General features: G+C 34.1%; 1 protein-coding gene and 1 long non-coding RNA gene across 2 annotated transcripts in view; both read left to right on the top strand.

Moving 5' to 3' along the window:
- LOC112002178 (eukaryotic initiation factor 4A-2) overlaps nt 1–17,416 on the top strand; it is a 19,901-nt gene extending 2,485 nt beyond the window's left edge. The window contains 18 exon segments of the mRNA XM_065781642.1: nt 637–665; nt 767–865; nt 2,445–2,521; nt 3,856–3,901; nt 4,016–4,023; nt 4,026–4,075; nt 4,243–4,296; nt 4,433–4,513; nt 5,921–5,960; nt 6,162–6,274; nt 6,848–6,958; nt 9,886–10,002; nt 11,140–11,214; nt 12,874–12,940; nt 14,352–14,415; nt 14,570–14,676; nt 15,589–16,019; nt 16,548–17,416. Of these exon segments, the coding sequence (XP_065637714.1) occupies nt 637–665; nt 767–865; nt 2,445–2,521; nt 3,856–3,901; nt 4,016–4,023; nt 4,026–4,075; nt 4,243–4,296; nt 4,433–4,513; nt 5,921–5,960; nt 6,162–6,274; nt 6,848–6,958; nt 9,886–10,002; nt 11,140–11,214; nt 12,874–12,940; nt 14,352–14,415; nt 14,570–14,676; nt 15,589–16,019; nt 16,548–17,183 (2,205 nt within the window). The 3' untranslated portion in view covers nt 17,184–17,416.
- On the top strand, nt 8,702–9,795 carry LOC136070968 (uncharacterized). Its single transcript, XR_010632246.1, has 3 exons — nt 8,702–8,951; nt 9,119–9,172; nt 9,309–9,795. It is a non-coding gene; the product is annotated as an uncharacterized LOC136070968 (long non-coding RNA).
- Nucleotides 17,417–18,518: the final 1,102 nt, after the last annotated feature.

Genomic DNA, 18,518 nt, shown 5'->3' with positions numbered 1-18,518 from the left:
TTTTTTTTTTTTTTTAAGTCTCAATTGGGAAAACAGGCATTAAATTTGGAATGTGTGTGAAAAATTAAGAGGGAAAAAGCATTTAATTTGAGAGTAAGGAGCGGGAAGGGGTGGGGGGGTGGTTTGAAGAGAGAGAAGTTGCAGTGAAGTTAGCATTGGGGGACTTTCTTTTTGGGATGTGGAATTATTTGTGGTGGTCTGTTGAGTATGTAAGGTTTTGGAAGACGTTTTGCGCTCATTTTGGGTTTGTTTTTCATTGACCACAAAAAACATTATCTATTGAATTGTGTTCCCCCATTGTACCAAATACCAGTAAATGTTGTCTCTACCGAAACAAACAGTGCGTAAATATCTTTGTGGTTTGAGATGAAATGAAATTGTCATGTTTTGGTGTCCCAATTGATGGAGTCTCCCATGTGATGCAGATGTGGTGCTTGAAATATGTTATTTAAGCCACAATTGGCTCTTGGGAGAATTTGTCAATTAGGATTTGAATAAGACCATTAGCCTTTCTTTTTTTTTTTTTTTTTCTTTTTTTGCGGCTGTAGTGTTATTCAATCATTTTTAAGTCTTGGTTTTCTACTAATTCAAATAATTTATCTATTTTGTCTGTTTGTTGTTGTTGTTTTATTGCAGCAAAGTTTTAGGAATACAAAGACACAACAGTAAGTATGCATTGCTAATTTATTGTTGGTTAAAATTTTAAATCTCAGGTTGATTCTGGCTGACTAGGTGCATTTGCTTTTTACATGTGGAATTTGTGTAGCTTGTTGGTGGCTGAACCCAATTGCTTTGTTCAAGGGCATGATGGACCTGCTTATGATATCAAATTCTATGGTGATGGTGAAGATGCCTTGTTACTAAGGTTTGGTTTAGTTCTAATCTCTCTCTCTCTCTCTCTCTCTCTCTCTCTCTCTCTACATGCACACACACATAACATGGCACACATTGAGGGAAATACTTTTCTTTTGTTAAAATTTGTATTATCTTAACTAAAAATATTTGGACACTTTCAAGATTGATTGGCTGTGTAGAATGTGACCACTTTATTGTTTCAAACAGTATCAACGATGACTTTTGCATCTTATATAATTTTTTTTGTGGTTATCAAAATATATTGGTAATTATATGGAGTACAAATTGTTTTATCAATCTATGTTGAATTACCTTGTTACTGGCTGTACCATCATTTTGCTTTCCTTTTTATTGGGATAAAAAACAATAGCATCATTTTGTTTTCTTGAGATGTGCATCAGAGTGGCATAGCTAACTTGTTTGAACCCCACTTCCCCCAGCTCCCTCCCCCAGCCCCCTCCCCCACTATTTACATATCTCAAAAAAAAAAAAAAGCATGAGTATTATTATCTATTTGTATCTAATATATTTCAGATGTGAGATTATAGATCTTGTACTAAAAATGTAATCAATTAAGAGATAGAATAGATATGGATATAAAGAACCCAAGAAATCACTAAATTGTTGGAGGGCTTTCAAACAAGCATGCTCCTTCTATGCAAAGTTCCTTAGCAAGTTCACACCACTAGCCTAATCCAGCCAAGCTCAAACTTGAGTGGAGATTAGTTAAGGCAATGTTCCTTAGCAAGTTCACACAACTAGCCTAATCAAGCCAAGCTCAATATTGAGGGTAATAGTCCACTATTTAAACATTTTTGCTTGAAAACATCAATATCAATTCACTTCATATGAGGTAGGTGTCTCACCGCTGAAGCAACATTGTTTCTCTATAAATTACCCATAAAACACACATGAAGAAAAAAAAATAAGTAATAGAAAAGTGAGGTAGCAAGGTTGAATAGAACATACAAAAGCTTTGAGAATCTAATCAGCAGTTATTGGACATCAAATACTTATATACGCATGTTGGCCAAGGCTATCAAACAATCCCATTGTGTTTAAGCTCAAGATCACCTAGACCTTCCAAAGACAAGGTGAACAAGAGCTTGGATGGAGTTCAAACTTGATAAAAGCTTAACCAATATGAAATTAAAGAGTTCAATGCTCAATTCAGCTATTTTACTCCTAAATTCAAAGAATAAGCTAAAATGAAGCAACTATACGTTGTCATGATTTTTTCTTAATTCCAGCCAAGGAATACATTTTTTTATGAATTATTCCTCACAGCTCAATTTATGATGCACCAGCTAGGGAATAAAAATAAAGAAAGAAACAAGTATAGAATACAAGAACATCAAAGACAAGTTATTTGACCAAAAATCTTAAAGCAAACCATAAGAAGAGCAATGCTAAAAAATTTCTACTAACAAAAGGATGCCATTATCATTGGGCTATCACTTGAACCCTAGTAATATAATACTCATGCATAGAGCACGCATCTAATAATTGTTACATGTTGGCTGATCTAAATGAAAATAAATCGTTGTTATGGTGTTAAAATATCTGATTATATAAGTATTTTCATGTAGTTGTGGTGATGATGGTCGGATTCGAGGATGGAGGTGGAAGGATTTTACAAATTCAGATGTGCCCATTCCATTGCAAGGTAATATACTGAATTATGTTATTGGTTTTTAGAAATAACATGTCATGTAGTAAAGCATGAAGTTGGTATTGTGCCTATTAGCACGTGTAACTACTATGCTGTCATTTCTAGTAGTTTTTCTCAATGCACCTGGAAAATAGATTGATAAAATAATGTCTTTTATTTTTATTTTTTTATATATAAGTAAAACTTTTATTGAAAGAGGAAAAGAGACGGACACAAAGGTTGTCTATAATCCCGTTTGAAAGAATACAAATCACAAAGAGAGAAATTGAGAAATCAACAACTTGACATTGAAGGATTGCTGCCCTAGGGATACATCCAATTATAAATCGTACAAGGATCGCAAATGTGCTCTTTGATTGCAAAGGTAGGATTGAAGATGCACGGGTAAGAATATGGGGATACAACATTTCTTGAAAAACCTACGGTACAATACATTGAAAATATGTGTATTAATTACTTATTAAATATATTTATTTTCATATATTGTTAAGCATTTATTTTCATATATTGTTAAGCATATATCAATTTAAGAGCAATAATGGATATTAAAGTGAATCCATGGTCATTAAATGATGTTTAGAATACAAATCAAGATACAAAAGAGTAAATAAAAGATAACTAGATAAGTGTTCAACATTGAAACCAATATATAAACATAAATATATATATATATATATATATAAATTCTTTTTTTAATTTAATTTAGAATAGTTAGGCACTATTTGTATGAAAACCAGTGTTTAGGAACTTGGTCTAAATTATCAGAATTTTAAGTCCAAAGTCCAAACATTTAACAAAAAATAGAAAGGTCATAAACTTCAGTCCCTCTATAAGTGTCAAAATATTTAATAAGTTTTTCAAAGAATTCGAAGCCATTTTTTCCCCTCAGGGCCAGTGCATTTCATTTATGGACAGGTATCTAATGCAGGGGCTTTAATTTTGGTCCCAATAGAACTAGAGTAAACTTTCAACCTATCTATTTGAATGGGTTGTAAAAATTAATAATTTGTTAGGTTGCTTCAAGTCCGTATATGCTTCTTGGAAGATATTTTAGAACTGCGACGATATGCAAATACTGTAATGCATTTTGTCCACTTTGGTTACATAGCTTAGAATATGATTCACATTAACTCCCATAAGCGCTGTATCATCTTTAGAGTTTCATTTTTACTGTGCTTGCATTTTTCTTAAAATAATTTTTTGCTTCCTAGTTATGTGACATGCTTGATTTTTGCTTCAAGTGTTCTTATTCACTAATTTAGATATATTGCTTTTGTTTAACTAAAGGAATATGGTTTATGGATATGATTTATTCTCTCTCTCAGCAGGGAAGCAAATGAAGCCAGTACTTGACCTGGTGAATCCCCAACATAAGTATGTAACTTTGTCTATGTCAATTTTATCCATTATACCGTATTTCTTCCTTTTGTTTTCTCTTCCCGAACTACCTACCTATTTTTCATTTCATGTGTTACTGTTAACTTCTAGAGGTCCTTGGGTGCTCTTTCTCCAATTCCTGAAAATAATGCCATTGCTGTTAACATACAGGTTTGTGACCTCTTCTGTTCTTGTGTTATATATAACCTTTCCCATAGAATATATATCTATCTATGAAGGAGTTTGTGTTTATATAGTATCTTCTGCTGTAGGGGGATCCATAGCCAACCCCAAAAATTTGGGACTAAAGTTTTGTTGTTGTTGTTGGTCTATTGTAGGGAGGATCTATTTTTTCAGCTTCTGGTGATTCTTGTGCGTATTGCTGGGATGTGGTATGTATTTGTCCAAGGTGAATATATCAATTATTGATTTTTGTCATGGACTTATAGATGATTTAGAATGTTCTTGATTTATTTTCCTAGATGGTCTGAATTCAGCATGAATGCATGATTGTGATTGGTATTTCAGGAAACGGGTAAACTCAAAGTAGTTTTTAAGGGGCATTCAGACTACTTGCATTGTATAGTTGCCCGAAACTCTGCCAACCAGGTGCCTTTTCTTTCTTTTTCTTGATCATGATGGTTCCCATCTTTAGTTAACTTGTCCTGGATTCTATCAATTGATATGGAGGATCCTTTGTAATCTTGTAATACTTACACATGTTAACTGGTTTCCTACTTTGTAAGAGTTGAGTTGTAATCTTTGAAATATTAGGGTTAGATGAGAGAGAGAGAGAGAGAGAGAAGATGGAAAGGGACGAAAGATTAGAAAATAGGTTTAGGACTTAATTGTTTTACCCTGTCACCGTAGCATATATCTATTATGAGTTGGTGTTGCATGTGCTGTTGTAGTGAGAGAGACGGTGGACTATCATTTGATACATAGCAGTGTTGCATTTGAACTGTGGAGATTTTTTTTAGATCCTTTGGGATTCAGTGGGTGTTATTGGAAAAGGTCCTCGATCTGATAGGTGGATGGAGAAATTGGGTTGGTAAGCATTCGTTAGATGTTTGGAATTTTTTTTTCTTTTGTTTGATGTGGACCATATGAAGGGAACAAAATCTGCACACTTTCAAAGATGTGGAAAGCACAGGGAGTTAGTTGTTGGCAACTTTCACTAGTTCCTTATATGAGTAGTCTTGTGCATGGGATTTTACATATAGTAATTCCATTGTGTTGTTCATTGAGTCTTTGCCTTTTGTTATATAACTTTTTTGTTATAATTCTTTAGACTGTTGTCCTTGTCCTTTATACATGAAGTAGTCTTTTTTCATAAAACTTTCTTACCTATAAATAAATAAAAATTACTTGAAAGAAACAGTGAAGGAGCAAGCTAGTTACAAGATAAGAACTTAAAAGGACTGGCAAGAGGAAAGGGGAGGGGGTTGGACTATGAGATGAAACAAAGTGAAAATGTTTATGTAGTATCTAAACACACCCTAACCACCCCCTTCTCCTAAATGGAGAATTCTATATGCCTATTTCCATAGGCTGATTACTGCAAGATAGTCAAGGACTTGTATTTTTGTAACAATCTTATATTTGTTAGTCCATTAGAAGTGGATTTCAGCTGATAAACATTTCTTATATCAGGAATTTGCTCATTCTCAAAAACTTATTAGAGTTTATTGATCACTGAACTTTGAGCAAAATTTAGATTTTTGTACATCTAGCATACCCTCAGTGTACTTGATGCTCTTCTAGTTCCTAATAAAATTATTACTTATTAAAAAAAAAAAATCTAACCAATAACCTGGTTTTAACCTATTAAAAGAAATGACTGTTTGTTTCATTCTCTAAATTTCTTTATTAGGGGGCACTTTTTAATGTGTTTGATTACTTCTGTTGTCATAGTTGAAAATTATACAGCAAAGTACATTTGAAGTAACAGATGCACTGCAGGATTTCTCTTACTACTTTTTCTTATTTTCTTTCTTTTCTTTTTCAATTTTTCAGATCATAACTGGTTCAGAGGATGGGACTGCACGGATATGGGGTAAAACTGATTTTCTTTATTCTCAATAATTTAGAATTTAGGCCGAAATTTACTCAGATAAAATAATTATTTTGTTGAATTTCTTGTAGTTTCCTCTAATATTTTGTTGTGCAATTCTTTTTTGGACTCTCAATTATTATCTATAATTAATCTAGTTAGAAGTGATTATGCTTATTTGCTTGTACATGTGGTGTTACCTAGATTGCAAAAGTGGAAAGTGTATTCAAGTAATTAATCCAGCAGAGAACACAAAGTTGAAAGGTTTCTTCTCATGCGTTAGTTGCATTGCTCTTGATGGAAGTGAGAGCTGGTTGGTAAGACTTTATGTGATAAGGACATGATTGCTCTTTTCTTTTCTTTTATTTCTATTTTTTTCCTTTGTATATTCATGTAGTTGTTTTACTTATCAAAAAAAAAAAAATACTCATACTTTGCATTATAACTCATAAAGCACCATTGTAGTTGGTGCTTATAGGAGGTTACAACTTAGTATAATTCCCTACTCAATGTGCCCATAATTGATGTACCAGGTAGCTTGTCATCGGTGTATAAAGCAGTATGATTATTGTGTAACTGTGTCTATGATACTTGACATCTGGTGGTGGAGAAACTCTTTCAGCTATTTATGAGCTTATATTCTCTCCTACTCAGTTAGCAAATTACTTGTCACATAAGAGAAGATGTTACCAATTTATTGCAAGATTTTCATTTTAACCACAAAGTGTGTGACATTGATAATAATGACATTATATACTATGTTTGAGTTACAGGCAAAATTCATGAAACAAAGATACATTTGGTATAAAGAGTTATCATCTTGCATCAAGAATAATTCTTATTATAGTTGGCTTAGGTATGACCTAATTAATCAACTCTTACTGTCATAGGCTTGTAGCAGTGGTCGGTGTTTATCCATTTGGAATCTTCCTGCTTCTGAGTGCATTTCAAGGACTTCAACTCGTGCTTCTGTGCAGGATGTATTATTTGACGACAATCAAGTAAGTTATTATTATTTTTGGTGATTGATATTACTTGGAAATTTATGCCTATGAGCATAATCGTGGTGTTCCAGCTCTCCCCCCCAACCCCAACACCCCCCCCACCCCCACCAAAAAAAAAAAAAAAAAAANTATATATATATATATATAAATTCTTACAATTTTATCTCTCACTGTTGAGGGTTGGGTTGCAACAGTATCCAAGCCACATCAGGGCATATTTTGGACGTATTGACATTTAAAAAAAAAAAAAAATTACTGATACGTATCTTAGAGGTATCCAGTATGATACGTATAGGATACGGGTACATGAACAAAAATGGAGTATCCATGCGTCTTGGGATAGGATGTTCAACTCCATCAAATATCCTTTTGTTTCTTTCATATCACAAATTCCACATGACTCAAAGAGGCATTGCTTGCTACACATTAGCTACTCAGTGTCAATGGAATCCTCCTTGTGGCAACACTCCAAAAGATCAAGCACAGATTTGGGCATCACCTAGACTAACCCAAATAATGCAAATACAGATGACCATATGTCTTTAGCAAAAGAACCATAAAATAGCAGGTGAAAAATAAATTCCCTGCTTATACGTACAACACCAATCAACTATCAACAAATGCCTTTTTCAAAGGTTGTCAATTGTCACGATTTTCACTAAGACGCAGCTCACAGAAAAAAATGGAACATTTCGTGGGACTTTGGTCATCCTTTATTCTTCCAAGGGAAGGGAAAACTTGTGGAACCCCTAAGGTACTATACAGCAATTGAACCTCAAACATGCCTTTTCTGTTTGGCATCTACAGGCTTGGTCTTCACCTGTTGGCAAAGGCAAATTATCGTATAGCAACTAAAAAAAGAAGCAATTGGTTCTTGTATTTGATGTCCACAAAGTTATGCTTTGTTAAAATAATTCAATCAAATTTTACATGTTTAGAATCAATTTTATAATAGAGCTAAACATGGTTCAAATATATAATTTTTTCGCAAAATAAATTTTAACATTATGTATATATTTTTAAATTTTATTTTCACTAGGAAATAATTATGGAATCAATTATTTTAAAATTTTAATTATTTCCATAAAATCAAAAATGTATAAATTTCTCTTTATATTTGTACAATTTTTTTTTTTAATTTAATTTAGAATAGTTAGGCACTATTTGTATGAAAACCAGTGTTTAGGAACTTGGTCTAAATTATCAGAATTTTAAGTCCAAAGTCCAAACATTTAACAAAAAATAGAAAGGTCATAAACTTCAGTCCCTCTATAAGTGTCAAAATATTTAATAAGTTTTTCAAAGAATTCGAAGCCATTTTTTCCCCTCAGGGCCAGTGCATTTCATTTATGGACAGGTATCTAATGCAGGGGCTTTAATTTTGGTCCCAATAGAACTAGAGTAAACTTTCAACCTATCTATTTGAATGGGTTGTAAAAATTAATAATTTGTTAGGTTGCTTCAAGTCCGTATATGCTTCTTGGAAGATATTTTAGAACTGCGACGATATGCAAATACTGTAATGCATTTTGTCCACTTTGGTTACATAGCTTAGAATATGATTCACATTAACTCCCATAAGCGCTGTATCATCTTTAGAGTTTCATTTTTACTGTGCTTGCATTTTTCTTAAAATAATTTTTTGCTTCCTAGTTATGTGACATGCTTGATTTTTGCTTCAAGTGTTCTTATTCACTAATTTAGATATATTGCTTTTGTTTAACTAAAGGAATATGGTTTATGGATATGATTTATTCTCTCTCTCAGCAGGGAAGCAAATGAAGCCAGTACTTGACCTGGTGAATCCCCAACATAAGTATGTAACTTTGTCTATGTCAATTTTATCCATTATACCGTATTTCTTCCTTTTGTTTTCTCTTCCCGAACTACCTACCTATTTTTCATTTCATGTGTTACTGTTAACTTCTAGAGGTCCTTGGGTGCTCTTTCTCCAATTCCTGAAAATAATGCCATTGCTGTTAACATACAGGTTTGTGACCTCTTCTGTTCTTGTGTTATATATAACCTTTCCCATAGAATATATATCTATCTATGAAGGAGTTTGTGTTTATATAGTATCTTCTGCTGTAGGGGGATCCATAGCCAACCCCAAAAATTTGGGACTAAAGTTTTGTTGTTGTTGTTGGTCTATTGTAGGGAGGATCTATTTTTTCAGCTTCTGGTGATTCTTGTGCGTATTGCTGGGATGTGGTATGTATTTGTCCAAGGTGAATATATCAATTATTGATTTTTGTCATGGACTTATAGATGATTTAGAATGTTCTTGATTTATTTTCCTAGATGGTCTGAATTCAGCATGAATGCATGATTGTGATTGGTATTTCAGGAAACGGGTAAACTCAAAGTAGTTTTTAAGGGGCATTCAGACTACTTGCATTGTATAGTTGCCCGAAACTCTGCCAACCAGGTGCCTTTTCTTTCTTTTTCTTGATCATGATGGTTCCCATCTTTAGTTAACTTGTCCTGGATTCTATCAATTGATATGGAGGATCCTTTGTAATCTTGTAATACTTACACATGTTAACTGGTTTCCTACTTTGTAAGAGTTGAGTTGTAATCTTTGAAATATTAGGGTTAGATGAGAGAGAGAGAGAGAGAGAGAAGATGGAAAGGGACGAAAGATTAGAAAATAGGTTTAGGACTTAATTGTTTTACCCTGTCACCGTAGCATATATCTATTATGAGTTGGTGTTGCATGTGCTGTTGTAGTGAGAGAGACGGTGGACTATCATTTGATACATAGCAGTGTTGCATTTGAACTGTGGAGATTTTTTTTAGATCCTTTGGGATTCAGTGGGTGTTATTGGAAAAGGTCCTCGATCTGAAAAAAAAAACCATACATAGTATGAAGTGCTCCCATTATTGATGTGATTGAACTTACTATTATTATTTTTAAAATGCAGATTTTGGCTGTTGGAGCAGAACCTCTTCTGTGTCGTTTTGACATTAATGGGGCGATTCTTTCACAGATACAATGTGCTCCTCCATCGGCATTCTCTGTCTCCCTACATCCGTCTGGGGTATGTTCTGGATTCAATTCCTTTTTTCCTTATGGGTTGAGTTTTCTAATTTTGTGTGATTTATGTACTGTTAGAATATTGGTTAAATGATCAAGTTCACAATTTTCTAATAGTTTAAGCTTTTGGGACAAGTGGTAATTAATGATGTATTTAAACAAGTGGTCCTAAGTTGAACCCGTCTACTCTCCCTTTCATAAGTAAAAAATTTCCAAGTGTTGGAATCCACTTATTAAAGGGGAGTCTAGGCCCAAGGGATGTGTTAGAATATTGATTGAATTCACAATTTCCTAATAGTACAAGTTTTTGGGACAGATGGTAATTTAATTTTGATGATTGATGATGAAGACCTTAGTTCTCATTTTCTCTTTATGGGCCATATGTACTAGAAATTAGTGCTTATAATGGTGTTAAGTGCAATCTTGATTCATTGTTATGGTCTATATTAAATCTCTTGATAAATGATACAGCTCATGTCCTGGCTCTTGATAAAAGATGCGGCTTATAAACCACAGATTACATCCTTGCAAAATGATACTTGGTTCAGCCGTGCTATATCTCACTAAAATTGTCCAATTCTCTCTTTTCGCTCTATACTAGAGGTAACTTCAGAGATGGCCCTAGATAGGGCCATCTGGCAACAAAAGAAGCCATAGCCCCAGTTAGTTGAGAATATGGTCTAGTTGAGTTGAGTCTCTTCACTGTGTACTATAGGTGTGCAAATTCACCTATTTACCAGCGTAGGTTGAATCTTATGACTTGCTAAATTTTGTCCTATCACAATATCCAATTATGAAACAGTGAATTTTCACCATTGATTTGCTGCAATTTTCTACTTAGTTACATGAAACTAAAGAAGCACAGGATACTGTGAACCAAAGAAAGACGAAAACAAGAAGAAGAAAAAAAGGCTATTTTTGAACTTCTGATTCAGATCAAACATTGTTCTCTCATTAGAAAATCATTGTTTCTTGGTACTTGTTATGTTTGGTCAACTTGAGAAAAAAGCATCATTTCAGAATAGTTTTTACTCCTTCTTAGTAATGTTTATGCTCATCATGTTAGAACAGTTTTGACTCCTTATTGGTTATGTTTTTATGCTCAACCTAATTCTTGTGTTGTCGAACCCACTTGTCACAGGTTACAGCAGTTGGAGGTTATGGAGGTCTTGTAGATGTTATCTCACAGTTTGGAAGCCACCTTTGCACGTTCCGATGAAGAATCTGGTTCAGATTCAGAGGCATGCCTGAAACATTGGGTGAGTAGCCTGCGACAGGATTTAGAGGTCAATGGGCGGCAAGCATCCATGTTGGATTTTGAGGTTTTGTGAGGGCTGCCAAACAATGGTCTGTCAAATTTTTCCTTGAACCATGTAATATGTCGTATCATATTTATTGAAGAAGTGTATGTTATTAGAGTGGCACATGAATTGGTGAAACTGTAAAGCTTGGCTTTAAATCTTTTGGAATTAGTTATTTTTATTTTTATTTTTTGAGTAAAACCAGCCGTTACTTAAGCAGTTTTGTCTGGACTCTCCTACTGGCTTAACTGATAATGATATCAAATATGTATGCAAAACAGGTTGTTGACATACTGACTCGGGGAACTTAAAAATGGGGCAAAGAAATGAGTTACGCAGGTTGAGTTCTAATCGAATGCTCCTTTTTGGGTGTAGAGTGGGCTTCAACTTATTAAACACCTTTGATGATTGCTTAAAGCCTTAAACCCTAAAAATATTTGAACAATTTAATCGATATGGGATTTTAATAGGCCTGTGTTTGTTTGGTTGGACTTCTTTTTATCCTAAAAGGGAGTGCGCATCATTTTAGAGCATAGCCTTTGTCCAAGGTGCAACTGTATGTTTATCAAAATGCACACTAATGTATATGTTACACTTCAACTATAAATTGGTACTTTTCTTTGGGGTCCATCTAATTTCCCCTCCCCCTCTCTTTGAGGGCTCAATGTCAGTTCACTAGTAATATTACAATTGGATTATTCCCATGAACTGGTCGTTCTGTACCCTTTTTATTGCAGCAAAAAAAAAAAAAAAACAAAAAACAAAACTGACATTTTTGTTTTTGTATAAATTGATAAAATGAGGACTTGGGCTAATAACGCTATTACTTTCCCATAACCTCTTGTCTTTAACTTAGAGCATTTGCACCAGCTAATATAAAATAACGTAAACCCCAAAATATAATCAATGAAGTTTTAAAATCACTCATTTCAAATTATGAACCGGTTATGCAAAATGAGATTTTGCTATAATACTTGTGCAAATAAAAGAGTCACGGTTGTTTTATGTAAAATTATTTTTTATGCGTTTCTCAAGGGTGAAGGAAAATAGTGGATAATAAGTGTTGTGTGTGAAATTAAAAAAAAAAAAGATAAAAATTAATATTTTAATTAAATAGAGTTGCAAAATTATTTTTTATAAGATGTGAAAGGAGATAGTGGACAGTAAGTGTTGTGTGTGAAACGAGAAAAAAAATTTTAAAAATTAATAGTTTAATAAAAAATAGATTTTGATATTTTGAAAAATAGTTAGCTGAAAAAAAAAAAAAGAGGTAGTTTAGTTAAGCCCATTAACAAACCCATCTCGAGAATATGGACACGGGCGGGTGGGTTTGATCTCACATCAGTCATCACAATTCACAACCCATTCCCATCGAAACTCGGTTTAAAATCCAGGGGCAAATCCGTAAAGACAAAAAAAGACACCGGCCCTTCAACATCCCTGTGTATAGTTCTCTTTATTTCCACACAAACACTAACACACTCACTAAAACCAAAAGACGCAAAAAAAGAAGCCTTCTTCGCTATCGTTCCTCAACTCCGCGGCGTAGATCCGAGGAGTTTGGGAAACCCTAATTACTTCACACAACAAAAACCAATACTACTACCCCTCTCTTCTACTTCACTTTTCACCGATCAACAGGTCTCTCTCTCTCTCTCTCTCTGATTCGATGCTTGATTTTGATCTGAATCCCACTGTTGTATCAGACCTATTATTATTATTTAATTAATAATTTGCTCTAGTTTATTTCTTCGTATTCGATCTGTTAATTTTTGTGATTTAGCTATTGCGGTTTTGATTAATCGATCTGTACGTGTCGCTGTGATCTGTCAAACTTTTTATTTTTAATTTTTATTTTTGTTTTTGTTTTGATGATTCTCATAAGCTTTTTATCTCTGAGACGATTGATTGGTTGAGTTATTTGTTATTCTGTTAATATTTCTGATGTTAGTAATATTCGTTTTCGTTTTTGATTTCCTGTTTGGTTGCCGAGAAAGCTGAGGTAAAATAGAATTTATAATTATTTTATTTTTATAATATTGTTGTGTTCTCTGAAAATTTAGTGGAAACATGTCATTACTAAGCTGATTAGTGTATTTAGCGAATTATATTGAAAATATTTGTATCCATGGAATTCTAAAATTTATCTAGGTATGCAAATTGTGATATTTTTGTGCATAACAAAGGAATCAGATACAGCACCAACTTCTTTGTGCATGATATTATGTGTTGCAAATTAACTTGTTAGGTATTTGCTTTAGCGGTTATTCGCGATGCTGTGTTTGTATACTAAAACTAGGTACCTGGTTTTATGTCTTGTGTTCCTTTTGTTTTTTGCTTTTTATTTATTTATTTATTTATTTATTATGACTATTGTATTAGCTTATGTTGTTTATCTGTGGTTTTTTCTATATTTTTGCGAGTATGATAATTTTAGTCAAAAATTTTAGTAAAGCCAATGTTTCAAAGAGAGATTATTTTAAATGGTTATTCTTGTAAAACTTTTCTCTTTTGTTTATTATAAAAAAAAAGCCCCGTTTCTATACATGGTATTTTGGTTTATCACTTTGTGAACTATTATGGAGTTTTGATCTAAGAAGCATGGGCACACCAAATCAGCATGTTGGGACACTTCTGCATGAGGAAAGCAATATTTTATTACATTTAAAAAAAAGAAAATTCTTTGATTTTTGATACAACTTAAAATAAACATAAAATATGCCCTATATATATATATTTATTTATTAATTAATATTTGTATTGCCATCATGTCCTGTCCTAATTTTCAAGAATTGCGGTGACTATGTCTTACTTTTCTGTGTTGGTGTTCGTGTCTGTGCTTCTTAGGTTCTGATACATATGATTTATTAAAATATGCCAGGCTTGTAGAGTTTCCAGTTATTACACGTACACACACAATCTTGCCCTTCCCCCCTCTCTCTCCTGTTTGTGTACATGCATGGACAGATTGTATTACATAGATTGGAATATTCACGTAATGTTTATGTGGTTGGTGATATTTTGTTATGGACTATTGTTGTACCTTTTACAGTCATGGCGGCACCAGAGGGGTCACAATTTGATGCTCGTCAGTTTGATGCTAAAATGGACGAGTTGTAAGAATTTTTCCCGATCTTCTATCATTTTTCCAGTTACTTGTTTTGTTATTGACTTTGTGAGAGAGTTTATGTGTCCATTGAATTTTGTCAAAGGGTATTGCAATTTGGATGCTAATTCCTTGTGCTTTGTTTGATGAATTGATGGTGACAGACTTTCAGCTGATGCTCAAGACTTCTTCACATCATATGATGAGGTTTATGAAAGTTTTGATGCTATGGGATTGCAAGAGAATCTTCTGAGGGGGATTTATGCTTATGGTAGATCTAATCATAATTTCTTTTTTCTTTCTTTTTTTCTTATAGTTAAGGTTATATGATAATGTACCACAACTCAAAATTTCTTACTTCAATTATGACTGCTTGGTTTGGTTTTGCAAGTTTGAGTTCGTCTTCTTAGACGAGGATTAAGTGCTAGCTCTATTGTGAGTTTGTAAGATAAATTTCCGGGTTGTGTAATGTGGACTATTTGGACTGAACGGAATCGGCATTCTTTTGAGGATACTAGAAAATCTTTGGCTCAGTTGTTAGATGTATGCCATCGGACCCTTTATGATTGGTCTCGGTGTTGGGGTCTATCAGATTGCTCTACACTTATGGATTTTCTCTTATCTTTTAGAATAGTTTAGTGTCAGTGTGTTTGTTTTTACTAATGTTTTTTCCCTTTGTTCACTGCCGTGAACCTAATGTATTTTTCATGCTTTTCTTTTCTCAATAATATTTTTTCTTACCTATCCAAAAAAAAAAAATTGTGAATGGTTGGGTGAACATGATTTTTTTTTTTTTATTGGTATAAATTTGTTTGTGAAGGAACACAGACACAAACTGTTTTACTTTGCTTTCCATTTCTTTTGGATCCCATCTGATTGCCTAATGTGTGTCAACAGCTGCTGCGGTAATAAAAGTTTTTAAGCCTTGTAGAGATGAGTAAAATGTGGTCAGAAGATTAGTCTGTCAGCTTTATGTGCTGGTTTGTTTTGCCAGAGTTTGTAATTGCTGGTACTGTGTTTGTTAGAGTGTGTGATGTTTTAGAAGTCCTGTTTTGGTTCATTTGTTCTGCAGTTTGAGTACTCCTCACACTGTTTGTCTTGAGTCATTTGACTCTGTTTTCTGTACTGTGTTTCTTTTGTTCAATAATATTTCTGATTCAGCCAAATATATTTCCTTGTGTAGGTTTCGAAAAACCCTCTGCTATTCAGCAAAGGGGAATTGTACCCTTCTGTAAGGGTCTTGATGTTATTCAACAGGCTCAATCTGGAACTGGAAAGACAGCAACTTTCTGCTCTGGTGTTTTGCAACAACTTGACTATAGTGTGACGGAATGCCAAGCTTTGGTCCTGGCACCCACTAGAGAGCTTGCTCAACAGATTGAGAAGGTGATGCGGGCACTTGGAGACTATCTTGGTGTAAGAGTACATGCTTGTGTTGGTGGAACAAGTGTTCGTGAAGATCAACGCATTCTGTCTAGTGGGGTTCATGTTGTTGTTGGCACTCCTGGTCGTGTGTTTGATATGCTGCGAAGACAGTCACTTCGTCCTGATTACATCAAGATGTTTGTATTGGATGAGGCTGATGAAATGCTTTCCCGGGGTTTCAAGGATCAGGTCCTTTCTGACTCTCTCTTTCCCCTTCCTTTTCATTTTAGGTCCAATATATTGACAACTTTAATCTGTATTGCCTGTTATTTTAGCATTCTTTTTAACTAATGAAGGCTGTAACTTTAATGTCAGGTTTCGTAAACATTGAACTAATTATGACCTGTTTAATCGATCAATTGAAATCTTTAAATGAGAGTACGCTGAGTAGCAGCAACTGGAATTATAAGGGTTACTGAACCCCACTTATTTCATATGACGGGAACTTTTTCTAGGGATTTGCTCCCTAATTAAATGTGTTGCACTGGGTACATCTTAGATGCTTCAATATTGCATTTACCTTAAAGAGTGTTCATGAATTAAAAGTACTTTGCAGTTCATAGATCCATGGTTGTGATATGGGTTTCTGCTTTCAGCTTCCTTGGTACATACATTAAATGTTTTTATTAAAAAATATATAAGTTGTTGGAATCTGAATTGAAAAGCTCTGTTAAATGTTACTGTACTGGTTCTAATATTAATTGTTTTTGCTATCAGATCTATGATATTTTCCAGCTTCTACCATCAAAGATTCAGGTTGGGGTATTCTCTGCCACAATGCCACCTGAGGCCCTTGAGATTACTAGGAAGTTCATGAACAAACCTGTTAGAATTCTTGTGAAGCGTGATGAGCTCACCCTGGAGGGTATAAAACAGTTTTATGTTAATGTTGATAAGGAGGAGTGGAAACTTGAGACACTCTGTGATCTTTATGAAACCTTGGCCATCACCCAGAGTGTCATTTTCGTGAACACGAGGCGCAAGGTTGATTGGCTTACAGACAAGATGCGGAGCCGTGACCACACAGTCTCAGCCACCCATGGTGATATGGACCAGAATACAAGAGACATTATCATGCGGGAATTCCGTTCTGGATCATCTCGTGTCCTTATAACAACTGATCTTTTGGCACGTGGTATTGATGTCCAGCAAGTCTCCCTTGTTATTAATTATGATCTCCCTACACAGCCAGAGAACTATCTGCATCGTATTGGACGTAGTGGACGGTTTGGTAGGAAGGGTGTTGCCATCAACTTTGTAACAAAGGATGATGAGAGGATGCTGTTTGACATCCAGAAGTTCTATAATGTTGTAGTTGAGGAGCTGCCATCAAATGTTGCTGATCTCCTCTAAAGAGATTTTGTTTTGTTTAGTAGAGAAAGACGGATTCTGTTTGGTAAGTGTCATTTGATATGTTTCTTTGTTTTCCTTTGCCAGGTCTTGTCTTATAGGTCTAGTGTCTTTATTTTAAGATGTTCGAGTTTCAGACTGTTTAAGTGGTACTTGCAGTGTAGAAACCATCTTTGCCTGACATGGTATGATGTTTGTATGTGTTTTTAATATAAAGCAGTTGCAATTTTGTTGAAGTTTTTGAAGTTCTATATATATAACTCTATTCTGTCATTTTGGTTAAATTCTCTGAGGTTTTGCTCGTTTCTTATTGACTACTGTACCTTGTTTATAAACCGTAATTCGTCTTTCTTTTCAAAAGGAGATTCGTGAGAAAATCTCAAAGAAAGTCTCTTGAGCAGTGGTGGTCTTATTATTTAACCCATGGTGTTTGTAACCAATGGGAATTAATCGTTTTCATTATAGAAACCTTTACCTTGAAGAGTTAATTCCTAGGTTCCCCTCAAAAATTGAAAAGAATCACTTGACATTCTCATTTTAATGTTTAGAGCATGACAATGCTCTTGACAGTGAATTTGTGCTTCCCAGAGCTTTTGTGTTCCCTCGTTTGTATTTGCATTCCATTGTTTCTATTTGCTTGCTTTTCAAGTGATAGTTTAGTGTATATTAATAGCAATATCCTTAAAGGTGCTCCATGTGATGTTCAAGGAAAGAGAAAATGCATCATATGCTATCTTCATGTGGCTATTTTATCTATTTTGTTTACATCCTTATTTTTACTTTTTCTTCTTGGTTTGTTGGGTTCCCGCCTTCCCGGCCCCCAGATCCTGTGTGAACAGAAAGAATTTTAACTATCCCGTAATTGGATGACACGTGCTACGTTGATTTTTTTTGGTAAATTAAAGTTTGTTTTACATATTGGGCTAGATGCTCATTAATACCACCCCTTTCTTATTATTTTTCCAAAGAAAAATAAGTTTTACCAAAACACGTTAACTCAACTCCCTTGTTTGGGATCGGGACGGTGTCTCTACTCTAGTCTCTCCTCATCAATGTCTCTGGTATCAATACAAAATACAAAGGGCAAATTACAATTTATTTATTTGTTTAGCCGAAATTTAAGTTGCTTATCTGTGGTTAAAAAGTTGACACTTTGTTCACTTAGTCTGTTAAGCTTTTGTAACTTAATTTTTTACTTTCACTGTTAAAAATACAAAAAACATAACAAAAACATAAAAATCAATATCTAAAAGCTATTTTTTTAAAAAAAAATTGTGAAGCTCTCAGACCCACTAGGTTTATTGAAATTATGTGGTAGTTCAGTCACTTCAGCTCTTT

Source organism: Quercus suber, unplaced genomic scaffold, assembly GCF_002906115.3.
Source record: "Quercus suber isolate HL8 unplaced genomic scaffold, Cork oak 2.0 scaffold_274, whole genome shotgun sequence".
NCBI classification, from domain to species: domain Eukaryota; kingdom Viridiplantae; phylum Streptophyta; class Magnoliopsida; order Fagales; family Fagaceae; genus Quercus; species Quercus suber.
Note: the sequence above shows the minus strand (reverse complement) of the source record. Positions and strands in the feature narration are given on the sequence as shown.